The sequence below is a fragment of the Seriola dumerili genome, unplaced genomic scaffold (genome assembly GCF_002260705.1).
Source record: "Seriola dumerili isolate Sdu_G_001 unplaced genomic scaffold, Sdu_1.0 BDQW01000052.1, whole genome shotgun sequence".
Lineage (NCBI taxonomy): Eukaryota > Metazoa > Chordata > Actinopteri > Carangiformes > Carangidae > Seriola > Seriola dumerili.
In genome coordinates, this window is record NW_019174307.1 from 12,158,041 (window position 1) to 12,175,756 (window position 17,716).

Consider the following 17,716-nt stretch of genomic DNA (forward strand, 5'->3'; position numbering starts at 1 on the left):
TGTGCAAAGCTGCTCAACTTTGTCAAGTGGCAATTCAAGTCCAAACAGCTGAAGAGTTTCACACTAATAGCCAGAGATCCACTGCTCGGGAACCATCACCCCTCGCATGCTCATCAAGCCAAGCTCTTGTATAATCTAATTTGATTTTAATGTTTCTCTGAAGGAGATTGTGCTCTTATTACTGTGTAATGATGCTGTTGTCAAGAGCCAATGGTGATGTCTAATATCACAACCATGTTAACTGTTTCTGTGACACTCATCTCAGCATTTTCCACATCGTCTCCAATGCACAATGGCTTATGCTGCATGCTTTATGACTTTGTTGTTCTTCCTGTTGCATTGTACTTCATGATTGACAGAAACATGGTAAATCTTTAAAACCCCCTTCTTTATTACCTATGTCTGATATGGTGCTTTTTTCGTATTCAGTACAGTAGATAGAGCATAACGATGAAGGTCTTCGCTGAGATGAGGAGAATTTTGAAGTGCTCACACTCGGGGGCAGCAAATGGAAAAGTGACAAGCCTGGTGCACTTGTCTATTTTACTTATTCTGTGGCTCTGTTTCATATTCTGCTTCGCACCGCGGGGTTATTTTCCTCCAGGGTTCAGGAGGGCACGCTCTTTCATTTCTTCAGAAAATTGTTTCGCAGGATTTCAATCTTTGGCTGCTAGATATGACAAAACACAATATCAAGAACACTTATGTTTCTTATCTGCCATTTTTTCTGGGTATAAATAAAAGATCAGTATAAATTTAAGTCAAGTGGCCTCCAATGCACATGTGAGAGATGAGTATGAAAAGAACTATGAACCTTGGGACAGCCCCACTGTACATTTTCATCTCTTGCTCAAAATTACCTTGGCACTGGGGCTTTGTATGTCATTTGTCATCCTTGAAAATCAATTAGTGTTTCCATGATAGCAATCCAGATGTAATCCTTTGAGTGTTTGGACAATGGGACAAAAAAAACCTGTGAGTGCATCTTTTGCTTTCACATTATATAAACAGTATTTTCTTGCACTGTTCATGTAATAGGTTGAGATGATGGTCAATTAGGTGTAGACTATGCCTATAGTGTAAACATCCTGATCAGAGAGTTGAAGGGCCATCCTATATATTGACTGTACCTAAAGAGGTCTTCTATTTCAGACCGGATAAAAATCATCCCACAACACAAATGCTAGTACCAAAGTAAATGTAATACTTTCAAAGGCAAAGCTGTTTAACTATAGCCAAGAACACAATCTTACTTTTGCAACCGTTTGTTTTTCCCTGAGAAATCCTCTAAATGTCTGTGAACTTTCTGTGTCTGAAATTCTTCAAGCATTGTATAAAGAAAAAAAAAAAAGCCAAACAAAAACTGAATGCTGTTATAGAGTTGAAAACCTTGCACACAAATAATAATTCCACTGACTATGAAGTACAAACTGTCAAGAAATGATTCAGTGCCGCAGAATCAAAAGTATTACTCAAACATACATTTTCAAACCACACAGTACAGAGATCTTTTGTGATATATTACTTATGATGATGCACATATGTGCAGCCTATGTGTACTCAACAACGTCCCAATGGTGTGAAAACATCCAAACATCGTCCTATTGATGTCCCATTTTTTTCCCTGTTTGGCTCTAGTCAGAGGTCAACCTCAAACAGCATGCGGTGGAATCAGGCGTTACTGTCGATGTCACATTGATGCATTACAAGGCCCAGGAGGTCATGTCTCTGTAAACATACATTATCAAGACCCATAGAAGATGTGAGGTGTTGACCTCACCAATAGTTTACGGTGTATCTTCTGGAGAGAAGGGTTATGTGATGGCAGAGAGCAGCTCTGTAGCCACAATGACTTTCTTGTTGCAAATGAAGAGGGTCAAGCAATCAAGACTGTCCGGGCTCTGCGTCAGCACCATTATCTTACGCTGTCTGAAATGATCAATGAGCTAAAATAAAATGATCACAAGCTAAGATTGGCCTGCTAATGAAAATGGACTGTTTAAACATGCTCCTTGGTGTGACACCGGACAAAGAGAAGGGGCACCAATTTAAAACACACAACACATGTAATAGGAATACAGGGAGCTGCTGTCAGCATGGGCTATTTACAGGTTAGTCTATTCATATTTTGATGTTAATCCAAAATCATCTTTTCAAAATCTAGCAATAATGAATTGTGTGTTTTCATGTATGTATATATACACACACACACATATATATATATATATATACATATACACACACATATATATATACTTATGTAAAAACAAAAATGTCTATGTGATCCTGAACACACTATGAACACAGATGTTCTCAAATTTTTATTTAGTATTATTTATACAGAACAGAATTCATACATTCAGCAGAGACCGTCACTGAAGACTGAAAACAGTTAAATGACTTTATTGTCTATATGTAAATAGGTTGTATCGACAATACTCTGAGGCAGAGACTTAAAATATAAAAGGCACTTAAGCAGGTGCACAGTACTGACATAAATCTTCTCCCTTTCAGTAATAAATACATATTGTAAGTACATTCCTATTACGATACCATGGGTGTGTAAACAGTTTGTTAGCACTACTGTGCTAAAGAGAACCCCAGTCAACATGGTCATGAAAGGCACTGCATTGTAGAAAAATATTTATAAATAATTCACCATAAATAAAAATGTATTTTCCCCCAAAATATTTCATGTTTTGTTTCTGCAGTTTCCTGTTAACCAAGATAGCAAAATGTTAGAATTCAGCCAAAAACAAATAAAATAAGGAAAAGAAACATAAAAAAAAAAAAAAACTTTTCCTATATAAACACGAAAAACAACTTAATCTAGTATCATCCTTATAAGTTCCAATATGATGTTATGAAAATTGGCTGAACATGTAATCATTATTAGAAAGATGGGTTGTTTGGCAGTTGTTACCAAATGCTAGTGCTTTGGGATTTAATTCATTACTATTGCTAGGACTATAAAAACAATTCTCAAAAGAAAGGACATTGTGTACTGTAAGTTGAAAATCATATCAGGTGCTGGCTTGTTACTGTGTTATTCCAACTTACGGCATTTACTTAAAGCTATCACGTTTCTTCAAAGACAAAATAAAGTTCTAGCCTGCCTTGTGTTGAAGTCACTACTCCACTGCTTCATTCCACTTCCATGGCAGACAAATCTTGCTCTCCATCAGATTTCTCAGCGGGCAAGTCTTGTGACTCTGGGGTGCTTTGGCCGTCTGACACAGAATTGGACTCTGCAGTTGTTAGTGTGCCTGGCTCTTGGGTGTCAGTTTCAGCAGATGCATCAGCAAGCTTGGATTTCCCTGATAATTAGACATAATATTTCAGTTTAGATATGCATGCTTTTCTAACAAGTATAAAAGAGTCAAAAAAGACAGGAGGAAGAGAAAATGAATACTATTGTATGTTTACAATAAAAGGCAGAATTTTAAAATTGTATTTCTAAAATTATTAATACTGGTAACATTTAATTAGATGCATGACCATTAGATTTTAGAAGTGTATTCTTTGTGTGTCATTATTACCTAAAACAGATTGCTCGTCATCTACGTCAGCACCAGACGATGGTAAGTGTGTCTCAGGTGACATCTTCAGTTCGCCAGTGACCTCAGGGAGTCTGGGTGCCTGAGGCCTGGTCTTTCTTGCAGGGTTCAAGAAATAACAATACGCACATCGGAAGGCTGAAACAACACAAATAAAACACCACACATATAGTTTATGTCACCTCTCTAATACATTCTCAAACAGACATGGATTAATATACATGAATATGAACCAATGACAAAAAATGCCTGAGATGCATAAACACTTCAGATTGATGTGTAGCACTGGTTTGCATATTCAATCTTCAGCTGTTTTTGCTTACAGGGGTCGGTAGTGGCAGAGGCATTTAAGAGCCATATGATATACTACACTGCCAAATGCTAGAGGGCAAATGAAGGCACAGTGTTTGATGGAGACTGACAAAGAGTGTTGTGATTTTCAAAGTCTTACCGATGTATTCAAATTCCTCTTTTAATGCCATGCCGTTATGGGACAGACACTGCTGACATATGAGAGCGTATCTATGAGGGAGGAAAGACGATCCAGTGAGGACAGCATACAGTACACGACCTGGCATTAGATTACATAAAAGATCTTTTTACTGATAAATACAGCTCAAATGGATCCCAAGTGGAAGTAACTCACCATTACTTTTGGGATATTACCTGCATTTTAACACTGATCTCAGTAGCAAGAGATACATCTGGCAGATTTCTATTACTTAAAATGTAGCGAGTCATTTTAGATATTGTGTCATTACAGTGTTATATTATACTACAATGTAGTATTATGCATAAGAAACTAGGTAATGCATAACATTACAACAAGGACTGTACATATAAAAGTATTCCCGAAAGGAGATTGTCTCTGTTTAAAAACAGGGGATGTGTACCTGTTCTGAGGGCCATCTCCAACAAGATACTCAACGACTCTGTCCATAGCGCCTCTTTCCCTTGGGAACACAGGTCTGGCCAAGGGTGGACCTGGGGGATGCATCCCTGTTATAGCACAACATCAATGCCCGTTAGACACAGTCTGCAGTCTTGAATACAAACTGCAATAAACAGTCCTGCTTAGAGTAAAAGCTCTTTGAAATAGCGAGCCTCAGATTCACAGTTTACTGCACAAACCATGATGAATTTTACAAAAACCTGCCCCTTTCTCTTAATGACTTTACACCGGATCTCACTTGCAAAGCACGTCCAGAATCCCCACTGTGTTGGTGCGTAGTAATTAATATAATCTAACATCAAGAGCAATCATAGGAAGATGACTGGTCATTTCTGTGAGACTTGGCAGAGTCTCGGTATCCTGCTGGTTATTAATTTTCCAACATATGGAAACTCTGTGGTGACTCTTTGTATCAAATTGCTTTTCACTTTCAATTTTCAACAGAAGCAGGTGATAACATCAAGTCATGTAAACCATTTGTGAGGTGTTCCCAATGCCAAAGGCAATTTCAGCAAGCATTAAAAGACATTTAGTGAGATTCCAACACCATTGCCCAGAGAACAAACGCAGGTCTGGCTAATTAATCACAGTTAATGTAATCCTGCTTCATGCATACCTCACAGTTGGCATTCCACATGGCAATTACACCATGCAGCTTCCTCTAGGAACACATTTCCTTTACTGTTTGTACTTATTTGCATCTTCTATTGAGTGCTCATAGTCCAGAAATAATTTGTATTGAATATTCAATACCTCTACACTCCACAGATGTCTTCCATATACAACAACTGTTCTATGGAAAGTTTTCCATCCTGTCTGCTGGCTGGCTTTGAAATCTTTAAAAGCAACCACAGATGTAACACACAAGAATCATATTCTCCAGGTAAATATTCTGACTGTATCAAAAGCTGTTGCCTTTTTCTAATCTTAGTTCACAATTATACACTTACTTGAGAGAGGTTGAACCTTTTAGTAAGATATTTGAAAACTACATTCATACAATTAACCATTACACCTACTGTATAACATGTAACCCCCTTGCTGACAACACACACCATAGAGCCTTCAGCAACTGGGGACACAGAGCAAGGGAAGAGTAAATCACACCTTAATCGGCCACATTATGATGTGGTCCCCCTGTGTGCAGGTAACTCACCAACTCCTGGAACAGGTGTTCCAGGGGTCATGGGCTTCCTCATCAAGCTCTGCTGAGCAGCTATAGCCGACAGGCCCCTCTCTGGGGGTCCACCTGGAGCAGAGTGGGAAGATCGTCCAGGATAGGTGGACCCAGAGGCAAGAGGAGGGCGGGCAGCAGCACTGCCTGCAGGATTCACCACCACTGGGGTCTTTGGGATGACATTACGCTGGCGGAGCTCTGACATAGAAAACATTGCAGGTTGCTTCACAGTGGTATGAAATACCAGAGGAGACTAAGGAAATTAGTGCTTTCTTCTTCAGAATGCATTGTTACCTTGTCCTGGTTTTGGAGTCATCTGAGGTCCAACTGGAGTAGATTCAAGCTCCTTCACACAGACAAGACAGTGTAAGAGCATGTTTAAATACAGATGACATAAACCCAACACAATTAGACATTTACATTACAAAGAAAAACAAAATAACTCACAATTTTTTTCTTGGAATCAGGATCAAATCTCTCCAGAATCATTTTAGCATTTTTGTATGTCTCAGTTTCCATAACTTCTTCAAGCTGGGGAAAAAAAACAGATATTAAAAGTATTACAGGATGGACCAAACTTATCTTCAATACATTTTACAGAGAAATTATTCCTATAGTAACAACAGCTCTATTGCCATGTAATTAGTTGATCATCTAATGTAATTAATCTGCCTTTTATAAAACACACATTAATATTACAATCATCTAAATTAACATTACAAGTAAATGTGACTGAGAAAGGGCACCAGAAAGTTCTGTACATCTTCATTTAACATAAATACCATACATTTCTAAATGTTTACATATAATATGAAGAATAATTACATTCACTACTTCGATAATGGAGAGTGTGAAAATCCATCAGCCCTAATTATTGAAAGTTATTAGACTTGACAGAGGATGACAAGCAATTTCTCAGATTTATTTCTTTCCTGCACTAAATGCTATTAATTAAGGTGACATTAGCAGAGTGGTTTACTGGGTTAAGTCACTGTACCAATCAAATCCTGTCTGGATTAGATTAGATTAGCGAGCATCTTGCTGCAAAATGCCACATATGGGTGACAACTGCTTTTTGAAGTGTTACTTTGCAGTTCTATTGAGCTCAGGACATTTGAGAGAAAATTTGTGGAGTGCATGTGGAGCTGAAAATGAAAAGTTGAGAGATACAATGCAATTTTTTGCAATGGTTTTTTATGGCTACTTCTGCTACACTGATTGACACGGTTTATGTTAACAATAAAAAACATACAAAAGTGAATATGACATGCTTCTCACTAACTTTGACAAGCACCTGTTGTCTCCAACTGTATTGGTGATGCATCATCTTTTCTGAAAGCAGCTACACCTGACCAACTGTTTCATCTCTGCTAAATGAGGCATATTTTCAAACTAGAGAGAAAGAGGTTATTTAAGAACAAATATACTTTGTTTGTAATTAAATGATTACATTTGAATTATTACACATTACATTTGAAATTATTAATTGACTGTTCCACACATGGGCTCATTAAGACATTAATGAGAATATAAAAAACATTAAATGTAGTACTAAAATTTAAATGAGCCGTTTCCTTTTCTAGTGTGCCCACTGAAACGTGAAAAGAATCATGTTAACCGACCATGTCAAATTCACTCTCAAAGCGTTTCATTTTTGTAGCATGAAAATTAGTTTTTTGAAACTGCAAAATTGAGTGTGCTTGATCCTCAGTTTTAAATCAAAATACAGGAACGTGATCATAAGGGAAAAATTACGAAAAGTTATTTTTTGTGCTTTTGTCATTTTGGTGCAACTCTATCAATGCTAAAAATCTTTTTGTTTTGTTTGCAGCGATATGGTTGGTTGTTTCAACCTGCAGTGTCACAGGTATCAAGTCTTTTAACTGAAAAGAAAAGGAAAGCTATAGATGAAAACTGAGGAGTAAATCATCGATAAAAAATGAAAAATATAAAAGCATCACTTACTATTTTCCTTTTTTGTGCTTTAAGATCGTCTAATTTGTCATCTGGAAAAAAAAATTCAAAGTTTCTTAGAAAATTCAACACCACTGTGAACCTAAAAAATTACCATTATGTAGTAATGTATGTATCAATAGCAAAAAGGATCTTACTATTTTTTTCAGTTCTTCGTGAGAAAAAAACTATAAGCATTTTACGAAGTAACCACACTCTAGAGGGAAAAGAAAATGATGGTTATTTAGTTATTTTTTCAGCATGGTGAAAATGTGATTGACTAACTCGTATACTTACAATAGGGGAACTATTAGGAAGGGAAGACACAATATGAGCCGCTCCATTAACTTCTCAGGCAGGTACCAGAAATATACAATTATACATGTCATCAGGTAGAGAAGAGACGAGTACAGAAGCAGTCGCCCGACCCATATCTTCAACTGCCTTTGATACTTCTCACTATAGTCTTCAAGAATCTGTATATCCTGTGGGAAAAATTGAATGTGTGTTAAATTTGTACAAAGACACATTCCTATTAACTTGTGATACACAGTGACACAGTGATTGTAAGTACATGAAAAGGTTTTTCATTCAAATTTCTATCCCGCCAGAAGTGAGAACTATTTAGCCATGAGGACTATTTCAATACTCACATATTTGACCTACAAGGTAAAGAACATTTCCTCTTTAGAAATAGGCTGACACTTGTTGCAGATGAACAGTTAATGTTTTCTCTAAATTAATGACATTTTCACTGCCACACCAACCGCTGGGCACCATACAGCCTTTTTTCAATAACATATTAGCATTGATCATTACCATTACTGCCACTGGACTAGTTTCCACCAAAAACACAAAGCAGACTTCCTCTTGGATTGAAGCATTAATTCAGTATTCATTTATCGATTTTCAGTAAAATCATATTGCAATACTATGATGTTAATGTTTTATTCTTTAAATGATTTATTCCAATCAAGCAGTAAGTAATAACAAAACAAGTATTGAACTTTTTGTCTTTACACATATGAAAAGTTGTAAAAGTAGTCTGCATAACAGTTTATTGCTTTGAAAATAAGTCTGATTAGTTTAAATATTACTTTATTTTATACTTTCATGATTCCATTAATGAAAGAGAGACAAAGTCAAAGTAACTCTTTATGGTGACATGTTGGTGTTCCTGCTTTCAGGTATGGAGGAATGATGTAAAAGTTAAGCATCACAGCAGGCTTTCCAAATAAGACTGAGAAATCATCTGTTATTGTTGTTTCTCCTAAATATTTTTAATAGACTGTAATACAAATCTCTAGGGAAAAATAAAGTAACTATTTGTTTCAGCTTTAGGATATTGTACAGTAGGACAAGTCTGAAACTGAACAGAGATTATTTCAACAGTGCAACAAGACTTGCAAACCTGCAGCTCAGTATGTCATACTGCAGAGCCAGTGTTCTGACCACTGCCTTAATGCCATCTCTGTGAACAGTCTGGATGGGCGTCATGCCTTTACATAGATGCAAATGGAAGCAAATTCTCTTCGGAGTAACTGTTGAACTTTTCATAATGAACATCAACTTCCTTAGAAGGACAGGAAATTTAAAAACGTAAACATGCAGCATTTGAGAGAAGTATAATCCAACCTAGGCACTAACTAGTGGGAGCATACCAAACTGTTGTTTTGATCAAATTGTGATCAGATTTCCCTCTTGGCAGAAACAGAAATTTATTTGTGCGATTCATTATCATTTTGCAATTAACAAATGACTGACTCATCTTTAATTTTTTTTAAATGGAAATGTTACACCACTGCTTTTAAGTGTCGGCTACCCCATCCGAAAATAGCTTGTGTACAGAATAGGATCCACTCTTGGTCATTATGGTTTGACTGTAACATGTGTGTCTGTCACTCTAAGCCCTGGATAAACTGATCTCCCATTTAGCGTTGCGGTATATAATACATGCCTTTGTGTATATGCAGTGTAACCATGCACATGAAAAATTTGTACATTCAAAACATACTGTCATCAGAAATGACAGAATCTTTCTAGAAGAAACTAACAGGCCCAACACTCATCTATTCACAACTTCAATGCCACCTGACCTCTTCAGTGTATATGTAGTGTCTCTTGCTCCAAGGACAGGTGCTGAAAATAGCCTAACACTTGCTTAACTGTAGAAGGGCACTAAGCTTCATCACTCAGCGAATGAAGAGCTGATTTGGCATTCATTGAGGCATCTGTTTTATAGTCAAAAGATGCATGCTTACACAACACATCATCAACAGAATTGTTTCTATTTCAAAAACAAGTTTAAGCGGTCACTGAGCACCGACGATCTGACTCCCATACCGTCTCCTATATTTTGGCACTTTATAAAAATAACATGCATATATATACCATACATGTAACACACTCACAGAATGAGTGGGTGCTCCTGGATCGACTAGGCTTAATAAACATTACTGAGCATCATCACACTGACAGATGCCTTTGGTCAGTTTTACTGATAATGCTTCATTTGGTTGCACTCACTGACTGACTGCAGGTGTCTGCGGCAACATTGAGAGATTTGCTGTAAAGTTATCATTTCTTTAACTCTAAACATGGCATAAAAGAATAAAGCAAGAATTTCTTGTTGAATGTCTTGCTAGAGGCATTTTCCCCACCACCCCACAATGGTAATAAGCTGTACTGTGTTATCTGCACACTTTTGTAAAAATTCATGTATAGAGTTTTGTCTTTTGTCTAAATGACAAAATGAATTTGTGTAACTAAAACAAATAAGATCTTCTTTCTATATACACCAATTGTTGTGTGAAAATGTTTCATGTTCATGGGGGCTTTGTCTTTCTATCCCTCTAATGAAACACTTAATGACTGACTTTACTGTGCACAAGTTCATCTGTGCAGGTTAGACAATAAATGCTACAAAATATACAAAGCATGAATTTGTTGTGCTTTAGTGGTTTTATAGCTTGTTATCTTACACCCCATGCAAATATAAAAAGGAAAAACTTAAATTATACTATAATGATAAAATATAATGTGTTTTAAAGAATTCAAAACATCACTTTTGGCAATCTATCTATGTGGAAGCCTTCTTTTAGGTCAAACATACCTTATCGATCCCTTCCAAAATCTCTACAGTGGATGGTTTAGCCTGCAAGACAAACATTTTCAAATCTCAGTCAGAGAGAATAAAGCATTACATTTGCAATAGCAACAGTCCGTTTTGTGCATGCAACTTCTTGAAAGGATCTGGAAACTTCCTGATCTGGACACTTCCCACTTTTGCACATTCTGTTCATATGTCATGTGTGTTCTTCCCTTATTGGTGATATAATTCAGTTAGTGTGTGCATGCCAGGAGGAGTATTATCATAAACATCTGAACTATGATTATTTATATAGATTTATCTAAAGCATGGTGAGGTAAAATTCTTTGTGAAAGTCCTATATGTGCTTACAAACTGAAGGCTTATTAAATATAAGCTTAAAATATTATAGTCAAACTTATTCTTTGAAAAAGCAAATAAAATTGACAACTAATGTGCAATAAAGTAATTTATATTACAACAGCATAAAGCAGAAAGACATATTTAGGAAAGTTTTGAATACAAACCCTCCACCGTGAGACAAGAGCCCCCATGTTGTTGATGAGGGAGTGTAGGATATTCTGTTACTGGGATCCTCCTCTGATTTTCTCTCACAGATTAACTCTCCACCTGTTGACAACAGTGATCAGTTTGAATATACATTCAGCAATTTACTTGGTGCATGGAGCTAAATGTGAAATACAACATTCCTGCAATCAATTCTGCCCTCATGAACATTATAATGATCAGGTTTTTTTTTTTTATAAAACTGTTTAAGAGAGGTGATGATTCAGTTTTCATCCTTCATCCTAATTTAGTCTAGCATTCATAATATGTAGTCCACCCTTATTGCTATAATGCTAAATGGGGTGATGAGATATTCTTCAGTATTACAATGCAACAGCACCACAAACAACTGCTTCCAAAATGACCGTAATATTCAAACCTCTACCAAATTATTTTAAAATAAAAATCAACAAAAAACTAAACATTAGAGTCCTGACTAACGTTTACCGCAGGGCCGTTGTATTAGACTGCATTATCTGTAGCTACGTGTACATGTTGTAAGTTTAGTTACTCAAACATCAACATACATTTGGTAAGACTGCCACACACTAACTACTTTAACGACTTCAACACAACTCTTTAGACGGCTACGCTTAGTATTTCTAATCTATAAGTGAACAAGCAGTCTTCCTGTAATCTGTGAAATTCATTCAGACATTGGCTTTAAACTTTGTGATAGTGACCAGGCTGAACTAGTTACCATCATGGTTACCCTTGCTAACTTAAGTTAGCAAAGTTAACAACTTCACTCTTTCTTCGAAGGCAACTTATATTTCATATCGACAGGGAAGGCTTCTAATGTCGCTATTTGAAACTAACATTTCCTAAATAACTTCTTAAAACACTTAGTACAATCAGTCAGTAAACTGATAGCGTTGGCACTGCCGTGATGCTAGCTAACCTTAGGTAGCTAACCGCTAGCAAGTAACATTAGCACTATAGAAGCCCACAGTTCATCACAGACAGCTGTCATGGCTAACTTAGTTAGTTAACGTTCGTCCCGACTTAACATTAGCAAGCGAAGTCAAATAATCAGGCTGGGAAGTGGACGAATAACAGTTAAGTGTTTTGTAATAGAGGGGTATATTTACCTTTGAAGCTGAGTTGTCCGGTTTCAACAGGCTGTAGCAGGGCAGCCTTCCTTCTTTAGAAGGAGGGTGTGTGAGCCAAGATGGGGGAGTGTCTCCTAAAGGGACAGCAGGGAATATGAGCGCTGCAGGGCCCTCACATAAATCTGATGTGTGATGTGGCCCACAAGATGTTATCATGTTTGAACTAAACGATAAGTCTCCTAATGCACATTAATAGTTGTTGGTGAGGCTGCAGTTTTATTAGCACTGCTAGAAGTATTATGAGGAGTGGTGAAAAAGAAACATGCACTTATAGTTTGAGCTGGACAGCTCAGGTATCTCCCATAATGATGTTAAATACTTGAGTGGTTGCTGAAAGGTCCAGTCAGACCTAACTGACATCATGTAGTCCAATGAGATGAACTCACCAACTTGACATGCAATGCAGCTTCACATGCATAACATGCAATAAGAGATATTGTTGTATATTACTGATATTGCATGGGGCTCTTCTGTTATTGTGTTAATATATTGTTTTTCATACCAGCCAGCCCCACGTTATCAGGTTGGCTGTAGCACAGGCGGTTGACCACTGGTTGATTGGTCAATAATTGCAAGGATGTTAGTTCAGTCAAAACTGCCTCTATCCCCATGCAGAACAGGTATTTTGTAAGACAATAGCTCTCAATGTATATGTGAAAAATGTAAGTCGCTTTGGACAAAAGCATCTCCTAAATGAATATGATGTAGTAGTAGTTGACATGCTTTTGCAGATTTTTGAATAAGTTTAAATAATGGTCAACACTGTCTTTGGGCTGTTACAAATACAAAGCAAGTGTTTCATTTAGTAGGTTTGCACACAAAATGCATCCAGTCTCCAAATCCCACCTCTAATCAAACAAATATTTTGTAACACTGTGAAATGCCAGGTAAAATTTCCAATGTTGATATTTTGATTTGTATGTGTAACACATAATTACAAATATAACAATGGAATTCATTAGTGAGTATGTGAAAACAGCACTGGCCTGAGGGTGCTTATAAAAGCTAGAGCGGATCACAAAAAGCCCATTATTTGTAAAAACAGGAGTAAAAATGGACTAAACAATAGGGAAAAAGAAACTTGTTCCAATCACTTAAATTAGTACAAAATTACATGCTTTAATGACAGTTAAACTCCAGACTTTTGCTATTAAAAAAACTGCAGATGAAAAAACTATCCAAAAGGACATCACTACACAGTGTTTCCGCCAAATACATTTTGCAGAAGCAGTCTGTCGCCGAAATAATTAAAATCCTAGCCACATATACAGGTATTTCATTATTTCTCTCGTTTTTTTCTGTACAGGTGCTATGAAAAAGCATGAAAATCTCCCCTCAAAAGAAAACCGATATGGTTCAAAGGGAGAAGTTTAAGTTTAAGACTGATGGAGGACCACCAAAACACTTGCTTTGAAGAACTGCAGAGAAACCAGCACCTTTGGAAGGTACTTTATGATGACCATCATCTCACCTGCATTATTTTTTAGTATAAGTGTTACCCTCAATAACAGAATTTTCTTCCTTAATTTCAACTAAGTCATCTGAATAGTTTCCATTTCAAAAGAAGAGACCTGCTCTGGTGTGCAATGCCTCAACAGTCATCTTCTAATGCATCTAAAACAATAATCTTTCTGCACTTTCTTGGTATATGTAAGTGTAGCTGATGCACACTGGTCCTCAGTATTACAATTAATCTTTTTGTCTTTATTGACAGACTACAATAATGTGAAGTTAAAATGATAGGTTCAGATTTTCCATCTTAGAACACCATGGATATCTGTACAGATTTCATGCCAATCCATATAGTTGTCAAGATATTTTAATAAAAAACAAACATCTTAACCTCATAGTGTCACTAGAGGAAAAGTCAAAGTAAGTGGGTCTTATCTTTTGGAACAAATTAATATCTGAACAAAATTTCATGGCAATCTATTAAATAAGTTTTGAGATATTTCAGTCTGGACCAAAGTGGTGGAACAACTAATTGACAGACTAACATGCCAACACTAAGGCCAAGCTGCTAGTGTAACTAAAATGTTGGAACTGTCACTGTTAAGTTTTGTATTGCTGTGGTGTTGGAATCTCATCAGATTTTTTGGTTATGGAAGAAGAAAAGTAAAGCTGGAGGTAAAAAGAGGCTTGGCTAAACAGCCAGTCAGACATCTCACTCTCATTGACTACGTCCACTACTGTCTCCACATGCTTAGTCATTATAAGGGCTGAATAGTGTCAACAGACAGACCACATAAACGTGACCAATGGTTGACCACAGAAACTCAATCATGGCCAAATGGTGCTCAAAGACTTGGTCTTTTAGGGCCCTTGGTCTCTTTGCTGAAGCCTCGTTAGTTGGCAGGGCTTTTTAGTAGATGTCATGTCCTTTTCACCATTTCAATCCCTGTGATCAAGAAAAACATACATGTGCTTAGTGGTATTCAGGTCATTTACTTAAATAAAAGCACCAATACTGCAATATAAAAATACTGCATTCCAAGTAAAAGTCCTGCATGAAAAATCCCACTGAAGTAGGGTATCGCAATATTATGCATCTTAGTAAGCTATAAGAAGCCCCAATGTATATATGGCCATTATCTAATCAGGTATCAAGATCTCTTGCAAGAGGCCTGACTAAAAAGACATTTTAACAGAGAAATCATACTGTACAACAAAGTATAAACACAGATTTCAAAGATTTCTTTAAATGAAAACTCATGTTCAATGTGACACTTACAGTACAGACTTAAAGTAAAACCATACTGACCAAAACAGATTTCTCAGGCGTTATGTTAATTCACTTGTTTCTTCTGTTGTAGACACAGCACTTACATCTTGCTGCCACTTCCCGTTACATTCCTCACTCCCTCCAGAACCCCGATAGATAGATAGATAGATAGATAGATAGATAGATAGATAGATAGATAGATACTTTATTTATCCCTAGGTGAAATTCATGGTTGTAGCTTACAGTGAAAACCTCAGGTCTGGCAGTACCTTGGCTGAGCTGCAGTAGGCTATATAACCTTGTACATGGTCTGGCACCACCCTGGCATGAAAGTCCTGCTTGTGGCAAGTTGATAACCTAAAAAAACAAAATTCAACGTGTTACACAATGGTACACAGAATGCATGGCTAATAGGTAAATAATAGGGGTAGAGGAATTTTTCTAACTGTATTTCTGTATCTCATATTCAGATGGCCGGAACCAAGAGCCAGGGGTGGGAACGTGTCTACTTCACCAAGGCAACACAACTTAGTAAATACATATAACATGTTAGCTAACTCCGAAATTAACTTTTGAAAAGTCACCACAGAGCAAAACTCAAATCGTGTTGTTCCCGCCATTAGAGACCGTTCGCACCTGATGCATTTGATGACGTGTACGTTTGTTTGTGATTACCTGTAAAGCTGGTTGTTAACATTGGTTTGGGTGTAGAAATCGCCTCAAATATTTATGTGTGGTCTAGAGAATTACTCGTCAAGAGCCATATGCCATTACGTTTACTGGGAGATTTAAAAAAAAAAAAAAATTAAAGTTTGATACAATTACATGATTTTGACGGAGAAGGAAGTCATCTCTGGCAGAGTCCGATTTGGACGTGAGGAGGCAGAGCTCAGTTCTAGCGGATTATGGCGGGCTCCGGCCCATTTTACCCTCTGGTTGCAGCTCTTAGAAGTTATGTAAGTAAGTCCTACACAAAAGTATTGTTTGACGCTAAACTGAACACTAACACCATTGCATTGTCAAAGGATAATCTTACCTTGTTACCCACCTCAATAACTCGGGCAAAGGAGTCTACAGGGCATTCAATGTCTGTTTATACTTCCGGGTTCTACCATATTTGAGGAGCAGGGGGAGAGCATATGTTTGTTTTTGACAAAGAGGGGTTTTCATGAAGTTAGAGGTTAGACAGATGTTTGTCTCTGTACCTGCTTTGGACTTAGTAAACTCAGTTGTGTAAATTGTAAACCAATTTGGCTAAATGTTCTGTTTTTATGTATGTATGGAGTGAGCTTCCCCCTGTTGGTTTGGTACCAATTAGCTACTCTGATGGTATATAAGGAGTATTTGTGCAGCTGGCAGAGTTTGGCGCTTGTTTTGTGTTGTGTTGTTCCTTTGCTTATTCAATAAATTCACACAAGAGCGAAATTAATCCTTGCTTGTGCTACTTTTCCTCAAGTGTAGGCCAACATGTTATCAATGTACTGTGATTTAACAATGGCTGAACTCTTCAGGTGAGCAAAAAACAAAGAGCCCTTGCAACAATTATAATTTGATATTTAAACTAAACATGTAAAGTTAAAGCTTTTGAATGCTGCACTATGGACACATTGTATTCTAAACAAACAACACATTTTCCTTTCTAATCCTTTCTAATGTTTTACTGACATTGTTGAAGTAGGGCCAAGCTCCAGCAATAGCTAAAGCAACTTGCTGTGACCACAGTGTTAGTAGTCACACACTGTGTTGCTAACCCACAGCCTGGCTGCTATGGTAGCCGACCTCACAGTAGTTGTCATGTGTCAGAGTTTTGTAACAGTTCAGCTGTTATGTTGACTTAATGACAAATGTTTGTTTTTATGCTAATTCTGTGTAAAGATAAACTTGTTCAGAATTTATTTGATTTCATTCAGTGTCATGTCTTGCAATATATTGTTGTTCTTGGTGACTGAAAAAAGTGAAAAAAAAAAGTACATGGCCATGGTTGGTAACTCAAACAAGTTAATTATTGCAGCTAATGCTAACCTAACTAATGCAGTCTAGTTTGTTCTCTACACTTTGAATGTTTATGCAGAAGCGTCACTGTAATTATAGGAACATAGCCGTAGTTATGGGTGGTTCTGTGACTATGGCTATAGCTAGTGCTCTAACTATACATGTGGCTGTTATTACAGCTGTGACTATGGCTGTAGTTGTAATTTTGACTTACCGTAGCTGTGAATGGCTGACACACATTTGTAATAGATGAAACATTAAGTATATCCAGGGGTTGTGGATGTGCACTTAATTTTAATAATAGGTTTGGCTGATCCTTAGTGTTCTATCTTTGGTATTGAACAGAGTGACCAGCCAGTTTGACATATTCTGTTGCCACAACAGCAGCCACAGCTTAAGCTACAACTGAAGCCATAGGAAGAAATGTTGGTACAGTACCTGACTGACAACTGCTGCCACTGCTAATGCTACACCGTTAGTCCTTTTTAAAGCAATTTTTTGTGTTCAATTTCAGGAATCCATGCATTCATCTGCACAAACTGAGGGGAGATTCTTCCTTTTATTGGCTGGGTTGATTTCATCTTCATCTGACCCAT

General features: G+C 37.1%; 1 protein-coding gene across 1 annotated transcript; it reads right to left on the reverse strand.

The window, feature by feature from the left end:
- Positions 1-2,324: 2,324 nt before the first annotated feature.
- On the reverse strand, positions 2,325-12,438 carry LOC111218403 (protein lunapark-A-like). The gene is made up of 13 exons (XM_022740699.1): positions 12,386-12,438; positions 11,255-11,357; positions 10,752-10,793; positions 7,937-8,124; positions 7,798-7,856; positions 7,652-7,692; positions 6,134-6,217; positions 5,981-6,032; positions 5,666-5,884; positions 4,451-4,556; positions 4,009-4,079; positions 3,540-3,695; positions 2,325-3,317 (listed from the first exon to the last, which is right to left on the reverse strand). Exons 2-13 carry the CDS (start codon positions 11,279-11,281, stop codon positions 3,145-3,147), a joined length of 1,218 nt encoding a protein of 405 aa, XP_022596420.1. The 5' UTR covers positions 11,282-11,357; positions 12,386-12,438; the 3' UTR covers positions 2,325-3,144.
- Positions 12,439-17,716: the final 5,278 nt, after the last annotated feature.